Below are 21,656 nucleotides of genomic sequence, written 5' to 3'. Positions count from 1 at the left end.
TGGCAGGCCTGGCCAATCCATGCTGGCTGTTGAATATACTTTAAGAGGAGGTGCTTTAAATCAAAGCAGTTGCCCATAGTTCATTTCCTACAAAAGGAGTCACTAAGAATGAAGTCTGAGTCAAAGCCTGCGCAAAAGAGAGCTGCCTCAGATGACTCGGCAAAGAAGGAAAAGTCTGTTACACCTGATCTTTACAGTCTCATATGGAAGTGCAAAATCTTATGTCACTTGTCCATTTCTTTGGCAGAGTGTCTTAATGTATTGATGAGTATATGTACTGTAAATTGGCAGTGATGGCAAACCTTTTTTGAGCCCAAGTGCCCAAACTGCAACACAAAACCAACTTATTTATTTCAGAGTGCCAACACTGCAATTAAACCTGAATACTGAGGTTTTAGTTTAGAAAAAAACACAACTGCTCATGCACTGCAAGGGTTAAGTGCTTGGGTTTTTTTCCCCCTAGGGCTATATTAACAGAGAGATACTTACCAGTCCTCCAATCCCCCATTGGACTAGACCATTAATGGCCGCCATTGCACCCCTCCGCTAATCCAGGATTGGAGGACAGGTAAGTATTTCTCGATGCCGACTTGCGGCTCGCATGCCCAACAGAGAGGGCTCTGCGTGCCAGCTGTGGCACACGTGCCGTAGGTTCGCCATCGCTGGTTTAGGGCATGTTTTTAAAAGGGCAGAATCTCAGTTGTATCAAAGATGGTATACAGGCAAAGTTAAGAATACATATATGAGGTTTGCACAGGTGTTTCTGGTATGTACAGAATAATAAAAACATAGAGTTGTAGAGAACATAAACGGTCATATAGTCCAACCTCTCCCCACCAATACAGTAATCAGGACACTGTCTGTTTCCAATAGTAGAATCCTCGAAATAAGTAAGTAAGTAAGTAAGTAAGTAAGTAAGTAAGTAAGTAAGTAAGTAAGTAAGTAAGTAAGTAAGTAAGTAAGTAAGTAAGTAAGTAAGTAAGTAAGTAAGTAAGTAAGTAAGTAAGTAAGTAAGTAAGTAAGTAAAGCGGACCTAAGACAAGGACAGGGACTGACTCATCTTTTTCCTCTTAAGTCTTCCAAGTTCTGGAAGGATTTCTTTTACCAGATGAAGTTTAACACGACCATAGCAGTGCTGTGCTGGAGGACAACCTGGTTTCAAAACAAAAAGAGATCACCATTACTGGGTTTTAATGACATCCATTGCCATAGCATCAAAATGTTTCAGAAGGAAAGTCAACACACACCTTCCACAAAGGAAGTTCTTTAAGAGCTTAGGAGGGCAAGCATTGTTTTTCCATTCCATGTATATGTGTCTATCTATATACCTTAGCTGGGGTTGAGGTGAATGGGAAAGAAGGTTTTCTTGAGAAGCGCTTCCAAGTGTGCTACTGGCATGAGGTGAGGGAGAAGAGATGGGTGTTGATGAATGTTTCTATCAAATGCCAAATAGCTGTTTCCAAAAATAGAGGAGAGAGGTTTTCTTTCCTATGCAATTTGGTCCCAGTCCTGATTAAACCTCTCCTCTTCAGCTGCTATTTGCAGTTCAAAAATATTCACACCTCACACAGTTTTGGCCCTGAGTTCATGGTTGGTCAGACATTCAGACCAGGAGTGGTTTTAATTTATAGCTCATATTCTACACCCTGGAATGTCCCACCTCTTCAAAGCATCTTCTAGCCTCTTGTAATTGCCAAAACATTGAAGAGGCAGTAGAAATACAAAAGCTATATATTAATTGGTCGTCTATGAGGACATTTAACAACAAATATCACTGATGGAAACGTAGGTAAAATATGCCATCTATGTGTTCACATTACAGCTAAACAGATTATTTTAACAAAAAAAATCAAGTTTAATTAATTGGAAATGTCTAGTTATATGTCATACAAAAACATAATCACATTCTTTTTCTTTCTAAATTGAAAGAACTTGCATTTTGAGAGCAAGCACTAGATTTTATTATTAGAAAAATACACTTTTATTTACCTTTTGTCACCTGTTTTTCCTTAATAGACATACTGCAGGCGCAAGGCTAGCCTAAGGCTTTTCACAAATTGAAGTGGAACAGTAAATGATAACCATACACAGTTTGAGGTGTGTAGCATCCAAAGCCAGCCTTATTACTTTAGCACCTGAAGCAGAAGATAATATGAGACATTTCTTTGTATCCGTAGCAGTAAAAAATACAAGACTAAACTGAGCAGTTAACCATTTGCTTCCTTTTTGTGACGCCATGACATGAACAGCATATTTAAAAAATGTGAAACATGGAAGGATGAAAATTTAGAGGAGCACTGAAAACAAAGTTCCAGCATTTCTCCAACAGCCATTTTATTGAGCATATGAGTAGAGGCAGCTGCCCTATATACTGAGTCAGTCCATTGGTGTATCTGACCCAGTAATGTTGTCATAGACTGGCTCTGACATTTCAAGATTTTGACCCTGGAATCCTTTTCACAGCCCTACCTGGTGATGCCAAGGATCTAGTGTAAATGTGTGCTCTACACCTGGACTGTGGCCCTTCTCCACAGATTCCCTCTGATTGATTTGATTCCCTCTCAGATGCTTCCCTCTACCTCAGGGAAAATATATATATTTTTCCTTACAAGGAGAAATACATAGGGAAGGAGTATTTTAATCAAAATAACAAGATGTAGGGAAAAGACTAAAAAGAGAAAGCAGCAGAAAGATTGATTTACAGTACTTTATCTGCCAAGCTTGTGACATGCTGTAGCACCATCAAGTGGTGTATGATGAGGTGAGCAAGGCTGAATAACATATTTGGACAGTGATCCAAAACAGAATCCATCTAGCAAGTTCACCTGCAGCTTGGTAGGTACGTAAGAAGAGGTTGCGAGAGTGTAGAGAGGGAGGACCCTGAGCAGGATAAGAATGTGGGTTCTCTCATAGACGCAGGTATATTGCAACATCTGCTTTCGTTTCATCCCCATAGAGGGTTCTTCTGCAAAGTATGATGTTACCCTGAATATGTCCTTGGACGTTTTGGTGTTCTTTGCGCCTGTAAAATTATTTAAATGTATTTGCACTTTTAAACATGCATTCTTATGTGATTATATCAACTGGACATTCTGCATTTAAAATTAGCTTGTCTTATTAGGAATACAATTAAGAACAGATGTGCTCCATTTTAGAGTAGTATTTCAGATTTTCAGCTGTAACTCCAAAGAGATAGATACCATCTACTAATGTTCAAAATGTGATATGTGGGGTTTTAAGAAAAGACCCTACTACCTAAAATTGAGATCGATCAAGCAAGCAAGCAAGCAAGCAAGCAAGCAAGGAAGCAAGGAAGGAAGGAAGGAAGGAATATATTTGAATGGGCAATTTATAGTCAGAGCTAGAAAGAGACTTTGCAAACTAATTTAAATGAATTATCATATACACAGTCGTGTATGCACATGTAGACGAGTGACAATTTTGTATCTGTCCCTGATACAAAAGAAGCCTTAGCATTGAGAATACACTGTGTCATATTTTAGCAAAGTCTTTAACTGGCATAACATGAAGTCATTTTCATTTTTGACAGCAATGGACTTAGAAGTCTCTTACTTCTAGAGCAACAAACTCCAGAATTTTTCTGAGTGAATGCTGTCTCCTGTTAGCTTATTTACATTAGTCCATATATGATCACTGGGGAGAAGTGACCTAAACATTACAGCACCATAGCAAATGCACTTTGAGACTGCAAGTGGTGCTTGTGGTTTATTTTAATTACCCAAATGACCTGTATGAAATACATTAACGACAGAGTCTTGTGAGATCTCAGCATATCAGTTAAAGCCAACAGATGTGGAAACCTGGGCTGAGAAATATCCTCATTGCCAAACTTTATTCAAGCAAAACTTGGAGACTTATACTCAGCCACCCAGATGTTCACATCCTTACTTGCTCACTGAAGTCTCAAAAGTAGAATCTGCAAGAATGAAAAATTAGTCTGGTAACCAAGAATTGTAGTAAAATATGGTCTTACATTCTTGCCTTGTCCAGCTTTGCTGTGTTTTACCCAGTAACACGATAGCGTCAGTCGGTGGTGGGCTATGAGGTAGTGTCTCACTAAGTGTCATGGTATTTTATTAAGTCAGAAATGTGATCGCTACTGTTGATCGCAAACTTTAGCATTCAGAACAATTCATTCACAAATGAGAAAAGCAGATCCCTCCACAAATGCCTTTCCCCTGACATAATTTCACTGCACAGTGCAATTGAAGTTGAATGGGCTGCCACAATATTATTCCAGCATAGCTTTCACAATTCACATGCACAGTTGTAAATGTTTTTATCATTTTGTTAAGGCATGTGAAGTTGCCAGCAGAAATGTGCTTCCAATTCTGTTTTTTCAGACCGTGTTTGTAGAGTCAGCCCTAACTTAAAATGCAGTCCGAACGTGACAGAGGAAGGAAAGAACCAGAGATACAACAGTCAGTTTGTAATTACAAGCATATCAGATTTGCCTGCAGCAAAGGCCTGTCTGCTCATACACGTCGGTATTCTAAAGCAAAATGTGTTTCTAACATGGTGGTTTTTCCTGTTCTTAAACAGTTAGGTTGAAGGAAGTTTAAATAGATGTCACTTGCAAGCACATACAGTCTTCCTGTTGTATACATCCCAATTACATACAGTGTAAGTTGGCAGAGGACGTTTCTTAAACCAGAACCTCCAAGCAGGCCTTTAGTTTCAATATCATGTTACTTGGGATCAAAGCTCAGAGGTTCCAGGATGCTACCTAGGCCATTCTGGTCTTATTATTAGTCGTCGTAATAGTAGTAGTTGATGCAACAGCAAAAAGAGTGGGCTGTAATGGTGGCCAAAAAGCTATTGCAGTTCTCTGCTTGTATCAACAGAAGTGTACAGTATAATAGTACAGTGGACGGCTCGACTTACAGACTTTTCGAGTTGCAGACTTCTCTGGCTGCAAAATTTAGATTCAACTTGCAGCCAGAGAATCGACTTACAGACCAGAAAAAAACCAAAATGGAATAAAAATAGAATAAAAACCACTGGTTATGGGATTAATCGGTTTTCAATGCATTGTAGGTCAATGGAGATTCGACTTACAGACTTTTCGACTTGCAGCCACCATTCCAATATGGATTAATTCCTTAAGTAGAGGGTCCACTGTATCACAATCAAGCCCTATAAGGAACAGCTGAGTTTGATAAGCCTGGAAAAGAGAAGGCTAACAAGTGATATGATGGCCATTTTCAAATATTTGAATGGGTGTCATATGGAAGATGGAGTAATCTCATTTTGGGTGGCTCCAGAGGGTATGATCTGAAACAGTGCATACAAATTACAAGTGTCTTTGTGAAAAATCAAGTACATCCTATGTGGAAATTTAGAATCCGAAAACTCTGGAATGAAAATAAATAGTGATAAAATAATGAAACATACGGGAGGAAAAAGCATCAGGCTCAGAGAGAGAGATGGGAACGACTGATATTAGCATCTGAACTTAAGGACCCAGCCTCCTTCTGGAGGATTGTGGCAGGGGGTACGCGGGAATACTCTCCCAGACCTGACTGCTGCATCCTCCCCATGGTCTGAGAATGGTATTTTCAGAGCTTTTATTCTATCCATCCTGAGAGTCCTTCTGATTCATTTACATCTTACGAAAATTTACCAAATTGGCCCTCAGTATCCCCAGGTGAAATCTCCTCCTTAATTTTCCAAACAAAATCGGTTAAAGCCCTTGGTGCTGAATATATCCCCGAAGACTTGTTGAAGGCCGTCCTGGCCTCCCTATTTTCCTGGATTAATTATACAGTGTGTATTCTGGAGGACTGGGGATTAGCCATTATAGTCCCAATATTTAAATGAGGTAATAGAGGAGACCCTGCTAATTACCGTCCAATAAGCCTACTTAGTACAATCAGTAAGTTGTATGCAAGATATCTACTGGGGAGGCTTTTGGACTGGCTTCAAGCAGAAAATATATTGACTGATGTGCAGGCAGGATTTAGGCCAGGAAAGTCTACCTTGGATCAGGGCTTTATCCTACAACATCTAGCTCATAAATACTCCTCCGCCCAAGGAGGCGCCTTGTATGCAGCCTTTACTGATATTAAGTCCGCCTTCGATTTTATCCCAAGAAATAAACTTTGGGCCAAATTTCAATCTACAAACATAGACAGATGACTGCTTCTGCTAATGAAACAACTGTATGAAAATACCCACCTGAGAATCCTCCGTAATCCAGCTAGACTTCTATGCAATCCAATCCCAGTTTTCAATGGGGTCAAACAGAGTTGTATACTGGCTCCCACTTTGTTTAACGTCTATATTAATAACATAGTTGAAGATTTATCTAAGCCTGAATTTCATCCCCCCAAGCTGAACTACTCTCATTAAGATGTGTGGGACTGAGAAGACTCTTGAGGGGGCTTTCTTCCTACTGTAATCGAGAGCAGTTAGTAATTAATTACCAGAAGACCAAAGTTATCATGGTCAGTAGAAGAAGAGTAAAGCACAATTGGGCTGTCAATGGTCATCCCATAAAGCAGGTTTCCAGCTACAAATATTTGAGCATAATCTTTCATGCCTCGGGTTCCTGGGGCCCCCACATAAAGCATGCAGCACTGAATGCTCATAAAAGTGCAGTGGCATTAACAAGATTTCTTCACGCCAAAGGGGGTCACCATATCCCCTCAGCCATTCAGGTTTTCAAGGCTAAAGTTGTTGCTCAAATGCTCTACGGGTGCCAGTTGTTTGCTTTATCTGACCTACATCTTCTTGAGGTAGTTCAAACCAAATTTTTGAGATCTATTCTGTCTGTACCCCCACCCCCCGTACACCTAATGTAGCCCTTCATTTGGAGACTGGCCTAATCGCCATAAGAGCACACACCAAAGTCCACATGTTTAATTACTGGCTAAAGCTTCTCTTCTCTTCAGAAGGCTTGGCACAGATGTCACTTTTTGACTCCTTTCAATCAGAATGGAAACTACAACTTAAAAAAGAAATAAGGCAAATGGGCTTTTCCACCAATGTTCTTTTGGCGATGGGGCATGTCGGCGCTAAAGCAGCACTCAAACAAAGAATCTGGGACATAGAACTTCAAGAGCATATGAGCCAGTCAGGCAAATACAGTGTTGTCACTAATAATGCCTTTACAATATTTTCAAATTTGACTAGCACAATGACAACAAAGACCAGAAGAGCTTTCACATTAGTGAGACTTAATGTTTTACCCTCTAAACTCATGGAGGGAAGATTTCAACATATACCTATCTCGGATTGACTGTGTCCGTGTAATGATGGCCAAGTGGAAAGTGTAGGTCATATCTTACTGTACGGTCTTTTCTATAGAGATCTATGCACCAACCACCTGAGCCCAGTCATTCTCAGATATCCAGGGAGACCTGATGAATTTTACATCGAGCTACTTCTTTCTGATCAAGACTCCCTTATTACATGCTCTGGAGCAAAATTTTGTGCAGCAGCAATGGCACAGTGCTCCCTTAGAGTCTCCTGAGTTCACAGGTTGACTAGTTTTAGCATGAGGGTGGTTTATTGTCAACCCAGACAATGTAGTTGCTGACCTTGAGCCAGACATCCTGGAGAGTGAAGTCAAGTGGGCCTTAGAAAGCCTGGCTAACAACAAGGCCAGTGGAGGTGATGTCATTCCAGTTGAACTATTTAAAATCTTGAAAGATGATGCTGTTAAGGTGCTACATACAATATGCCAGCAAGTTTGGAAAACCCAACAGTGGCCAGAGGATTGGAAAAGATCAGTCTACATCCCAATCCCAAAGAAAGGCAGTGCCAAAGAATGCTCCAACTACCGCACAATTGCACTCATTTCACACGCTAGCAAGGTTATGCTCAAAATCCTCCAAGGTAGGCTTCAGCAGTATGTGGACCGAGAACTCCCAGAAGTACAAGCTGGATTCCGAAGAGGCAGAGGAACTAGAGACCAAATTGCTAACCTGCGCCGGATTATGGAAAAAGCCAGAGAGTTCCAGAAAAATATCTACTTCTGCTTCATTGACTATGCAAAAGCCTTTGACTGTGTGGACCACAGCAAACTATGGCAAGTCCTTAAAGAAATGAGAGTGCCTGACCACCTTATCCATCTCCTGAGAAACCTATATGTGGGACAGGAAGCAACAGTTAGAACTGGATATGAAACAACTGATTGGTTCAAAATTGGGAAAGGAGTATGACAAGGCTGTATATTGTCCCCCAGCTTATTTAACTTATATGCAGAATACATCATGCGGAAGGCTGGACTGGAGGAATCCCAAGCCGGAATTAAGATTGCCGGAAGAAATATCAACAACCTCCGATATGCAGATGATACCACTCTGATGGCAGAAAGTGAGGAGGAATTAAAGAACCTTGTAATGAGAGTGAAAGAGGAGAGTGCAGAAAATGGTCTGAAACTCAACATCAAAAAAACTAAGATCATGGCCACTGGTCCCATCACCTCCTGGGAAATAGAAGGGGAAGATATGGAGGCAGTGACAAATTTTATTTTCCTGGGCTCCATGATCACTGCAGATGGAGACAGCAGCCACGAAATTAGAAGACGCCTGCTTCTTGGGAGGAAAGCGATGACAAATCTTGACAGCATCTTAAAAAGCAGAGACATCACCTTGCCAACAAAAGTCTGAATAGTCAAAGCTATGGTTTTTCCTGTCGTGATGTATGGAAGTGAGAGCTGGACCATAAAGAAAGCAGACCGCCGAAGAATTGATGCCTTTGAATTGTGATGCTGGAGGAGGCTCTTGAGAGTCCCCTGGACTGCAAGGAGAACAAACCTATCAATTCTGCAGGAGATCAACCCTGAGTGCTCACTGGAAGGACAGATCCTGAAGCTGAGGCTCCAGTACTTTGGCCATCTCATGAGAAGAGAAGACTCCTTGGAAAAAACCTTGATGTTAGGAAAGTGTGACGGCAAGAGAAGGGGACGACCGAGGATGAGATGGCTGGACAGTGTCTGCAAAGCAACCAACATGAATTTGACACAACTCCGGGAGGCAGTGGAAGATAGAAGGGCCTGGCGTGCTCTGGTCCATGGGGTCACGAAGAGTCGGACACGACTAAACGACTAAATGAATGAACGGTTTATTGTTGAGCGTAGAGAAATGTTGTGGTCCCAACCGAAGAGAGGAAATATTTACAGATCTTTACAAATACGTAGGAAGGACTCCCTATAATCCAAAGAACCTGTCCAAACCAGTTTGCCCTAGATGAGTCAATGGTTCAAAGGATAGCTATTAAAATGCTGTATTTGATTCTTCCCATGTTTTGCAACCAGTACACAATTAATTATTTGTTGTACACCTTTTAAACTACATTTTGTATATTTTAACCACATAATATGTTTTATGAACTGGCTGTACACTTTTTTAATTGTATTTTGTATATTTTAGCCATATAATATGTTTTATGAACGGATTGTACATTTTTAAACTGTATATTTTAGCCACATAGTATGTTTTATGCATTGGTTGTATATTTTTAAACTGCATTTTGTATATTTTAGCCATGAATATATTTTATGAGCTGGTCACCCAACGGTAATAAATAAATTCAATTTAATGTCTTATATTGTAAGACATTTCCTATTCTCAATTAATCTCACCCCATGTCAGTCGAAGATTTTTCTGTGTGACTCAGATGGGAATCAACTTCTGTGAAATATCATTGCTACCTTGCTGTGTCATGGCTTACTGAAAAAAACGGTGTAGGAGATTCATATTTTGGTATTTTATATTTATCAAGTTGTATTTTGCCTCAGTGCTTCACTTTGACTCTGATAGGAAATTACTCCATCTATTAATAAACATGAATAGGTGTTAAAACTCACTTTCTGTTTGTTGAAGAGGAGGCCTGTGCATGGCAGGTAGCCAAAAATATGGGAGTCATTGTTTACAAGTGTCCACGTGGCAATGTCATAGAATTCCTGCACTGTACATCTATGTAGATTCTGCAACAAATGTGATGGGGGGGGATTAAAATGTCCCAATGTAGTGCACAACGGTTTAATCTGAATTAGACTGGATGTGTTGGTTTTAAGGTGCTCATTATTACTCTTAGCGTTTGTTTTGAAACTTTGAATTCTTGATGTTTTGATTAGTAGTTAGAAACCACCTTAAGAAGGATTTTAACTGCAGGTGTTGGCTTACTGTATAAATGATTAATAAATACATACAATAAAAATGGAAATAGTGGTGCATGTTTCTAGTTTCCTGCGCTACCCAAATTGTTTAGGCTCAGTTACTATAGTTATCCAATTTTTGAAGTGCAATTCCTTGAAGTGGTGAAAAGCACCTGTCATAGCTTAGGATTTTCCTGTAGTTTGTATCTTGCAATTAATGTGTTCTGCTTTGTGATTGGTCACTGGAAGGTAAAGAGAGGTTCAGTCTGTAAGTCTGATTGCTAAGGTACATATCTCTAAGGAAATCCTGTGAAAGGTGCATGCAACACAAACTCTCCAGGCGCTAGAGGTGTGCTCCCTCTTCTAGTCACTGCTATGATATCACATTCACAATGAAGGTGACACAGAATTGTGCCCTTTTTTCAGATGCATTAATGCTTTGTTGCCTGAGGCAACAGTTTTTTCACCCTGGACTAATGGGTAGGCTGGCCCTTTGTGAGTAAATTGGAAGAAATACACATTGATATCTAGTTTAACCATCTGTCCCTCAGATCCTGAGTTGCCCAGTGGAAGCTTTCCAGATGTCAATAGAAGCTTTGGAATGTATCCCTTACTCTTACGCATCACCCAAATTTGTTAGCAGTGTCTTTAGCATTGGCAAGAATAAAGCAATGTGTGCAATGTGCACATTATTACACATAGATACAAATTTGGAAACAATGTAAATATATCACTTGTTAACTTTCTCATGGGCTGAGCAAATTCATTACACCATTTCTCTCACTTGTCTCTTAAATTTGAGTGGATAGTTATTTGAAATAGATGACTGTCTTCTGATGGTATGGAAATAGAAGACAGCCCTTTATAAAGTAGGCCACCCTACCTCTGGAGTCTTTTCACGTGTTTAGTATTGTCTACAGTGAATAACAGTAAAAACAAAAACTGTTGCATGGTCCTTGTACACAATTCAGCGGCAAAAGTATGTGTGTCTCTCCATGGATTTAGACAAAGTTTAGGTCAAGCTTTATCAGGAGGTGCTGCAGGGTTGAACTTGGGACATTCTGCATACGAACCATGTGTTCTTTCACCGAGTTTTAACCTTTTCTGTGTATGTGTGGGCTAAATTATTTCCATGGGGCGGGGGGAGGATTCAAGTCCCCTCTGCCCACTGTGACTTTGGCCACGATCATGCCTCCTCTTCTCTATACAAACACATAACCGTTTTAACTTATAAACAAGCAGTCACATTAAATGCCTGATGTATAATTTTGCCAGGTCGGTCTGTCTGTCTGTCTGTCTGTCTGTCTGTCTGTCTGTCTGTCTGTCTGTCTGTCTGTTTGTTTGTTTATTTATTTATTTATTTATTTATTTATTTATTTATTTATTCGATTTTTACCCTGCCCCTCTAGACTACGTCTACTCGGGGCGGCTTACGTAGGTTAAAACACATTAAAATGAACATATATAATACAATTATTACAGTTAATTCTAACCAGCATGTTTCCAAGATGGCAAAACTCAGAAAGAAGAAAAAGAAAAAGAAAAAAAATCACTTAATTGACTGGGGGGAAGGACTGTTTAAATAGCCACGTTTTTAATTGGCTTTTGAAAACACCCAGCGAGGGTGCCAGCCGGATTTCAGTAGGGAGGGTGTTCCACAGCCGAAGGGCCACCGCCGAGAAGGCCCGGTTTCTAGTTTTCTTCTTCCAGGCCTCCCTCGGCGTCAGTTCCCTCAGCCGTCCCCGCTGGCTATGATTCGGGTAGATCTGGGCGGGAGAAGGCGATCTGCCAAATATTGAGGTCTCTGCTCATTAAAGGGGCTATTAAATTTTATTAATAAAATCCTTTCCCACATGGAGCTTGTTTGAATCTCAAGTCAAATTGAGAAGGAGGGGGAAAGATAACAACTTGCCAATTTACATGTACTTTGCAGTATACTTTTGCATTGCAAGGGTCACAAAAGGAAGTTCCCTGACTCTTTAGGAATGTGGAATGTCTGATCAAATAAAGGAACCATTAAAGCAGCATTTTTAAAGTTTCTGAGGTTGAGGCCTCCTTCACGTGGGCCATAAAATATCTGGAAAAGATAAGGTTTTCAGTGCATATTTTATGGTGGCTGAACTCCAAGTGTGTAATCTAGTAAGGTGGTCTGGTTGTTGTTTTTTCTCTCCAGTAATTATGTATCCATTTATGGATAGGGTTTGTAGTAGCAGTCTTTTCTCCTGTCCTTTCACAGCCTCTGATACACCACAGCAAAAGGAAGTTTTCTTCATAAGATAGTTTTCCTCTGATTTTGTATCAACACAGTTCAAACATATAATCTTCTTGAGTGAACTGTACAAAAACAAGTGAGTTTGGTCCATGCTGTGTTAATGAAGTCTGCTGAAGGCTGTCATTAGATTACATACATGTAGGAATTACTTCATCTCTGGTCACAGTTTATCCTGTCAATATTTTAAAACCATATGCAACCAGAGACAAGGGAATTCCTACATTACTTGAAAGTAAGAGGAAAGGGTAACAATTTTGAAGGGGCAGGTGATGATCTCTGTTACAGAATCATTCTGATATGTGAGTTATGATATATTTTGCTAAATTACTGTTCAAACTTTTGCTGTTCTATACTCTTAGACTGTTAAGTACCTTTCCAAGTTATTTTTCTATAGAAAAGTTTTTGAGAAATGTAGTAGTCTGAAGTAGAGGTGGGAGTAATCGTATGTGGTATCTGAAATGTTGCTTGTAATCTAATTACAAGATACGAATATGAATACCCCTGCACAGGTGGTTGTAATGACTGTCCACTCTCCTTTCCACTGCTGTTGTGGGCTCTGCGCTCTCTTCCATTGCTCCAGAGCTTGTGGTCGACTAACCACTCTTCAGCCTGGCAGGGAGCCTAGTCATCCCACCTCCTGCCAGGAATGGCTAGTGACTGTGAGCTCCAGAGTGATAGAAAGGGAGCACGGAGCCCATGGCAGCAGAAGAAGGGTGAGTGGGCAGTCGTTATGAATACTCCCATCTCTAGTCTGAAGCTTTAAATGAGAAAGTAGCTTCCCAGCAAACCAAAAAAGGATCAGCTGAGGTGAGGCTCGAGGATGGAAAAATCAGAGGAAAAAAGGAAAGAAGGGGGCTGTGGGCTGGAATGCAACTCGCGTCACATCCAGTATGAACGGTGAACTTTCAGATCAAACTATAGCCCATGTTGCAAAAGAAGGAGGCATGAAGAAAAGGAAGAGACACTTAATCTAAAAAGTCATATTGGCTGCACGTTTTTCTGAAATGTAAAAAGAGAAAGTACCTGCAGGATGAGACAGGGCTCATTATATTGAGTCATTTTTATAATCCTTCTTTCCTACTTGACTTTTTAAAATGTCTTGCCTAACTGAAGAGATCTTGAAATAATTCATATCCTTTGTAACTTTTTGATTGGTCTCATAAAGATATGCTAAACAAATGTGTTGATGACACAAAATAGGGTGGAATACCTAATACCCTGGGAGACAGAAACAAAATTCAAAATGATTTGAATAGGCTTGAGCATTGGGCTGAAAGGAACAGAATGAAATTTAATGGGGTAAGTGCAAAGTACTGCATCTAGGGAAAAATAAGCAAACACACAGTTACAACCTCAGCAAAACTGCAAGTGATTAAAATCTTGGAGTCATTGTAGATCACAAGCTGAATATGAGCCAACAGTGTGATGCAGCTGCAAAAAAAGGCAAATACTATTTTAGGCTGCATTAACAGAAGTATAGTCTCCAAACCACACAAAGTACCAGTTCCTCTCTATTCAACACTGGCTAGGCCTCCTCTTGAGTACTGTGTCCAGTTCTGGACACCACATTTCAAGAAGGATGCTGACAAATTGGAACAAGTTCAGAGGAGGGTAACAAGGATGATCAGGTAGCTGGAAACCAAGCCCTGTGAGGAAAGACTGAAAAAACTGGTCATGTTTAGCCTTCAGAAAAGAAGACTGAGAGAAGATAGCATTTTTCAAATACTTGAAATGCTGTCCTACAGAGAAGGGGCAGGATCTGTTCTCAATCATCCTTGAGTACAGTACTTGCAGTAGTGGGCTCAAGTTACAGGAAGCCAGATTTCGGTTGAATATCAGGGAAAAAAACTCTTAACTGTTAGAGCAGTACAACAATGGAACCTGTTACCTCAAGAGGTGATGAGTACTCCAACACTGGAGGCATTCAAGAGAAATTTAGACAACCACCTGGCAGATATCCTTTGATTTGTATTCCTGCATTGAACAGGGGTTTGGGCTTAATGGCCTTATAGGACCCTTCCAACTTCATTATTCGATTATTCTATGTTACCCCAAATAGATTTGGGATTTCTTATTAAGCTCAGCTGGGCTACCCCTGCCTTTTGTGAGATGCTTGTTATGTATCTCTGGCATATAGAACATTCATGCTAGGAAGGCATTGTGCAGCTGTTCTATCTTTTTTGTCCTTAAAATGATTTCCTGTGGTGAAGGAGGGGGGGAAGTTGGTGGGGAAGCAAAGGAAGTTTATATTGTTTGAAGTCCTCGTAAGATTCAGTGAAATTCAGCTTGCAGTGATGGCATGGTAGAAGACTCATATGAAATTGTTCTAAAGAAGGAAGTTTGCAGGTTAAAATCCAGAAGATACTAATAATCCTTTCCTTGTGAAAGACAGTGATGTTCCTTTACATGTTTCAACACTGCCTTGAATGAATAGGGAATAATTTACCCTCAGGTGAACAGAAAGTTGTATAAGTAAGTTGTCTGTGATGATTAACTGTTTAACTACTGTATTGTACTTGTGTTCTGGGAATGTTGTATCTGAAATGTTGCTTGTAATCTAATTACTATAATTGACCAAAAGTTGTCAGAAAATGTTTCCGCAGGATGACTTCTGTTGCACAAAATTTCTCCCTCCCTCCCTCTCTCTCTCTTAATAAGCAATAATTTCTCGGTTAATTTTTTTTTTCAGGATTGTGACCAGATACACATAGATGATGTATCATCAGATGACAATGGACAAGATTTAAGGTAAGGTATTGCTGTATTGCAGTATCCAGTGCAAGTGGTCTCCATCACAAATCCAGATTTTGATCTAGACAGATTTTCTCAGAGTTTGAAATACTAGTTTTAAAAAGTAATACATTATTATTGCTGGAAGAAAACTTGTTATTCCATCTTCTAAAGTAGCTTGTTGTGTTGCTTGTTACTTTCATTATCATAGCATATTACAAGTACTAATTGCTACTACCCTTTGTTAGATTTTTAAAAAGCCAGGAAGTAGGTTTCTGTTCTGCTTTTAACTGGAAAATAAGGACTTCTTTGTTCCTTTAATTATAACTTTCTTTATCAGAACCCAGGAAGATTAGGAGGCAATGTGCAATGCCTAGAGTGAGTGTACCAATGTTCTAGACACCACAATAAGTGTGTCTGGCATTCTCCCACATTTTCTATCCTGTGGTAAATAAATTTGGAGTAACAGAGAGGGTCTTATTTTCCAGTTACAAACAGAACATATTCCCTCCACGCTGGTGCGTGATCTCAGATAAGGAAGGCAAGCAGTGACAAGTAACATGAAATGGGCATTACTCATACAGGATAAAAGTAATGTTCAGGAAATTCATTTTGTTACCATTTTTAAAAGGAATGTTGTTTCTTCTTACTTGGAAATGTTGCTTCCTCCAAGACCTGGTTTTCCGCGTTTATGTATTAGAGCTGCTATATTGGGATTCAGCAGTTCGCTCATTATTTTATTTTTCAGCAGTGGCCTACTGCTGTACGTAGTTCAGAAGTGGATTAGAATTTGCACTACATTAGAGGGAGAGGAATCCCTCAGGTTTACATAAATTTAGCAGCAATCAGGCCCTACATTTGAGGCTATATTCCTTTGACTGAGGGACTAACGTGCTCACTGGGCAATGACATATTTATCACTGAAACCAACTATTTGATGGGGCAACAAAAATCCAAGTTGACCAAGGCAGGACTGGACAGAAACATGTACTTGCGAGAGTCAAAGGGTAAGATTGCACCATCCCCATTCCTTGTCCAGAAGCAAGACTGGGCTGGCAATTAAGCCTGATTTCAACACTGGCAATGAGAAAGCTCCCTCCATTGCCCCTGAGGAGAGCTGGCCAGTTTAAGAGGTACCTGACAGATACACACAGGTTATCTCCTCCAGGGGAGGAAAATGGCCAAGGGGCTGACCCTGCTGCCTCCCAGCATCTGTCACCCAAGGTGCTTGCCTCACTCTGGCTCATGGTTGGACAGGCCCTGCCCAAATGCATTTCAGAATTGCATGTGCAGTAGTTAGAGAGCTGTGAATTCCTTCTGTTCTAATTCATTGTGGGTTCCAGAGGAGAAGAGCTGGGTAAATGCTGGCCTTTTGTCATACATTTCTTTCTACCAGCATTATTAAAGCATGTGGGAATGGGTTGAGAATTTGATTCAATTTATTCATTCCTTTCAAGACGCTGAAGTACATCAGCTCATAGCCAAAATGTAAGCAGAAAATCAAAGCTACAGGGGGAAATGGGATGGGGGACCAGCACTTTCCCTGTTTTTTTCCCCTCAAGCCATATTTAAACAGACCAGAAAGTCTGGAATATGTCTCTCCTCCCCCCCCCCTTTTCTGTTTCTTTCTTTCTCCATCCTAGTGGGAAGCATAGGTTATAATTTCACTCTTTCCCCTTCTCCTTCCTTTGCCACAGCACATATAATTTCTCAGCAGATGGCTTTCACAGTTCAGCCGCTGGAGCAAATCTTTGTCTGGGCTCTGGAGTTCACGGGGGAGTTGACTGGATGAGGAAATTAGCATTCCGCTATCGGCGAGTGAAAGAACTCTACAACACCTACAAAAATAACGTTGGCGGTAAGTGTGTCCCCAACCCATCAAGAAAGTCATCCTCTTATGAGTCAGTTTCCCTATTCCTCATAGCAGATGCAAAGACTGGCCCAGAGACTTTGCAATTTAGAGAGTTGGAAGTACCAGAGAAGAGGAAGTGTTTTGTCTGTTAATTTCCAGTTCTCCTGACACATGAGCTGAGAAGGTACAAAACAAACGAACTGTTGTCAGAGCCTTGTCACTGGAATGAAATGGAAGGGGCCATTATTATTTTTCACTCTATTTTGTATGTATTATACAGGGAAGATGGGGACATATTTTGGCCCAAGCAACTTGGTCAAGAAACAAGAAATTTCTTACATAAAATCCAAGAAGAGTATTCTGTATTATCTGTGCTAGGTAAAAGAAGAAGAAGATGGAAAATGATTGCAAGGATCCAAAGTTCTTTCAAGAATAAGCTTTTGATAAAGAACCTGCGATTTAAAAAAAAAAGTTAAAACTATTCTCAAGCAATGAGAAGAAATAAATAGATGAGATAGATGACTTCACACAGAGTGGGGGGGTTGATATCAATAGAGCTGTTTGAAGGTACAGAATCTGAATATATCAAAATCCCAAAGAAAATATGTCAACAAATACAGAAAATAGAACTGTGTTCCAGAGACCGGAGACATTCAGTGCACATTCAAATGTTAAGATAACTACAGGGTCATTGCATTAATTCCTCATGCATGCAGAGGGATGCACCACTTTTTACACAAAGTATTTTACTATATATACAAGAAATTCCTGACTTTCAAGCTGTATTCAGAAAAGAAGCACTAGTGATTATATTGTAAACATACAATGGCTGCTAGTGGATATCAGTGGATTTTAGAAAAGAATCAGTTTTTGCTCCATAATAAGGACAGGGATGTGGTGGCGCTCTGGGTTAAACCACAAAAGCCTCTGTGCTGCAAGGTCAGAAGACCAGCAGTCGTAAGATCAAATCCACACAACGGAGACAGCTCCCGTCACTCCCAGATCCTGCCAACCTAGCAGTTCGAAAGCATGCAAATGCGAGTAGATAAATAGGTACCACCATGGTGGGAACGTAATGGCATTCCGTGTCTAGTCACACTGACCACATGATTTTTTGGTTTTTCCCTCAGTGTGCATTACTTTACATTTTCTTATACTGAAATGCAATAATATAGTATTATTATAATACTTTATAGTAAAGGTTTTCACTGTGCAGATCATGAAAAGTGATGGATCATTCTACAAGTAGTTGATGTGTTACAATATTTGATTGTCTTGAAGCATAACCTTTACTCTGGACAAGAGACTACTGTTAGAACTGAATACAGTGGTGCCCCGCTTGAAGCTTACCCTGCATGACGTCAAAATTGCTTTTCAATGAGTTTTTTGCGATCGCTATTGCGATCGCGAAATGATGGTTCAAATAGGATTTTTTCGCCTGCTTCACGAACCGTTTGTTCGCTAAATGACAATTTTTCCAGCTCCGCAAAATGGCTTCCCTTCATAAAATGGCTGTTTTCTGGACCCCTGCTTCGGAAGAGAGCAATTTTAAACAGCTGGTCGGTGGTTATCTATAGGGCAATCTTTGCTGGATGATGAGGTATTTGCCCATTGACCGGTTTTCAATGCATTCCAATGGGTTTTTTTCCCACTTGATGACAATTTTGCTTAAAAGCGATTTTCCTGGAACGGATTATCGTCGTCAAGCAGGGCACCACTGTACAGAGAAACTGAATAGACAACAGTGTCAGACTTGCTTGCATTTTATTTTCATGTCTGTTTAGTCTGTATGCAGAACATATATCAAAAGCTGCATTAGATTCGGGGGAAGGATTAGTGAACACTGACAAGATAAACCTTAATTTCAGATATGTAGATAATACCATACTGTTGTGTGGAAACAGAAGTGACTTGAAAGACTCTTGATAGAGGAAGAAAAAAGTAACGACAAAGAAGAATTATACAATGTTAATGCTGAAAATGAAGAAGTCAGCAATGAAGTCTATACCTTGGTTCAATTAAAAATGAAAAAGCAGACTGCAGCCAATAAATTAGAAGGTGACTGAGATTTAGAGGGGCTGGTGGAAGGATGTATCACTGGAAACCAAAGCAAGATAACCTATTATGTGGTATTTCCACAGTACATAATTACTAGGTGCAGATGTGAAAGGTCAATGGTAAAGAAAAATCATTCAGAATGTTATCTTGGAAGGGAGCATTGCCAATGTTGTAGACCATCAGAAAGATAAATAATTGGGTTATTGATGAACTCAAGCCTGAATTCCCACTAGAAAGTAAAACGACTAAACTGAGGCTGACGTACATGTAATATATCACAAAAATGCAAGACTCACTGAAAAGGACAGTAAAGTGGATACAAGTTGAAGTCAAGAGGGGGAAGAGAGAGAGAGAGAAAGAGAGACAGACAGACAGACAGACACTGGGTTTTAGCGTTGCTTTGCGGGGGATTTTAAACAGTGTGTGGATTGCAACTTCCTGCTTCTAGTACTATGTTTTAAAAAAAGGCAGAGGGGGAGGTGGATGAACCCAAGCTGAGAGCAGAGGTTAGTAATGGCAAACTTTACCTGGGAATGCTTGATGTTGCTGCCAGGGAAAGAGAATGGGTGGGTGTTCAGTCCAAAGTTCAGATCAGGCACTGTCTGCCACAGTGACCCTGTTGTGCATGCACACATGGGTCTTTATTTAAAATATCTGGAGGTGATTTGTGTGTGAGGGAGGATATTGGAGATTTTTAAAATGCTGCCTGTGGAAGAATAGAAATGGCACCCCTCACCTTCAGTCAAGCTGAAACCCAGCCAATTTATTTTGGCACATTGAGGCAAGAAATCTCAAGAGCACCACTTCCCAACTCTGCCTGTGGAAATACAATCATGACAAAGTAAACGGCCAGCCACTCCTCGCAGAGTGTCAAGCCACTTGCTGTCCTATTGTGTCAACCAAAATCTCCTGCTTTAACCAGCTTCCTCATTCTGCTTCATGGTAGGACTGGCATGACTGGAAGGGGGTGTTGCTCATATATCAGGGGGAAATCTTCCATGGGGGAAAAATTCATATTTACAACCTCATTAAAGAGGTGATCTTCACCCATACTGGATTCTATCATCTTTTACAGCAAAGCTGGCCCAGTATTGCATCATCAAAGCTCGTATAACCAGAACAACACTTGCAAAAAAAGAAAAGGAAAAGGGAAGGGGGGAAAGGTAGAAATACTAGTTGTCCCTGCAGCTATGTAAAACTTGTGTGTTATCTGCCTTTATTATCCAGAGTAATGTCGTTCTCATGCTTAATGAGACTTATGACTTGGCACACAGCTTTTCAGGGGAATTGAAATCATGGTTGGACCTATTCTGCCCTTTGCTTCAGCTCCTACTATTGGCTTCTCTGTGGAAGTTGCTAATCTGCAGGAAACAGTCTGCAACTTTAATGGTTATTGTTTAAGTTCTGTACATTTTCTGTTGAACATGTTTTAAAGGTTTGCATAAAACATTAACAGCTGATCTTGGTATCTGGAAAGGGGGGAAAACACGTCTAAACCCCAAGCTGCTCCTTAGCTAGTTTTTAACTCCATCGGCACAACTTTTTCCAGGCGAACTCAAAGATTGCTCAGAATTTTTATAGGACTGAAATAGCACATGGCACTCAGTTGCACATATGTTCCACAGAAGACTTGGGGTCAGGGATGCTGCAGTTTGCTCCAGAAGGTCATGCAAGAGGTGGTGTGATTTGTTTCCCTGTGTGTGTTACCTTTCTGAGTGGCTTGACACTCTACGACGAGGCGGGAGGGCAAATGAGGGAGAAGTGTATCATTTTCTTTGCTGTCTCCACTACTTTGCTGGAAAGCAATTTAGGTAAGCAAAGAAACCCACAGGAAACTAGGGTTTGCCCACCTCCAACAAGTCAACAATTCAGGTTGCAGCTTCTCTTAGATTTTAAAATATGAGATAGGAACACCACCATTTTCCTCCCAGAGTTGCTATTTAAAAACCTGAACTCTTCCAGTTAAACTGAAGGTTCTGAGATGTTTGCTTGTTTTTCAGGTAAATATATTGGAGAGAGAGAGAGAGAGAGAGAGAGTCATTGATTCGTTGATTATTTGCCTCTGTCCTTTGGAATTCTCTTCTTGAATTCCTGAGACAGAAGACATCCCTGAGGGAGTGGATAGAAGGCCTTTCAACATACCTTTGGTTGTTAATAAACTTCTGTTGTATGTGGCAAGTGTTCACTGTGTACTGTATATATAAGACAATATGTCTGATAGGCCTTAGGTTGTTCCTAACTTTTCTTTGCATTTTTATCTTTTATGTGATGTATTTTGTGATTAGATTGTTGTTTGTTTCATACGGTGTTGTGATGTATAGGTGTCTTCAGGCAAAACAATTGTGGGTAAATGAAGATAATAAATAAATAATGCTCAGTATCCTGTTGATGCCAGCATAACATAAAGTTATGCTGGCATAAACGTGATGGCCATTAATCCCAGGAACAATAAATTGCATTCTGCCATTGTGCAATTCATTTTGTGTTCCAGGTAAAGATGGGCATGAACCTCAGTTTGGAGGTTCGTGCCAGTTCGTACTTGTGGTGCCACGTGTTTATTTATTTATTTATTTATTTTATTTCTATCCCGCCTATCTGGTCATACTAGACCACTCTAG

The 21,656-nt window shown here is 40.2% G+C and overlaps 1 protein-coding gene and 1 long non-coding RNA gene across 7 annotated transcripts in view; one reads left to right on the top strand and one right to left on the bottom strand.

Moving 5' to 3' along the window:
- EYA2 (EYA transcriptional coactivator and phosphatase 2) overlaps positions 1-21,656 on the top strand; it is a 178,787-nt gene that overhangs the window by 144,896 nt on the left and 12,235 nt on the right. For all 6 annotated transcript variants that reach the window (XM_020779433.3, XM_020779435.3, XM_020779434.3 and 3 more), the window contains exons 11-12: positions 15,088-15,146; positions 16,826-16,986. In XM_020779433.3, coding sequence (XP_020635092.3) covers positions 15,088-15,146; positions 16,826-16,986 — 220 coding nt within the window. The remainder of the gene's footprint in view (positions 1-15,087; positions 15,147-16,825; positions 16,987-21,656) is intronic.
- Positions 1,406-21,464, bottom strand: LOC144588985 (uncharacterized). The gene is made up of 2 exons (XR_013544787.1): positions 19,566-21,464; positions 1,406-2,135 (listed from the first exon to the last, which is right to left on the bottom strand). It is a non-coding gene; the product is annotated as an uncharacterized LOC144588985 (long non-coding RNA).

This window comes from Pogona vitticeps, chromosome 4 (assembly GCF_051106095.1).
Source record: "Pogona vitticeps strain Pit_001003342236 chromosome 4, PviZW2.1, whole genome shotgun sequence".
NCBI lineage: Eukaryota > Metazoa > Chordata > Lepidosauria > Squamata > Agamidae > Pogona > Pogona vitticeps.
This window is presented reverse-complemented; position numbering and strand designations above follow the sequence as displayed.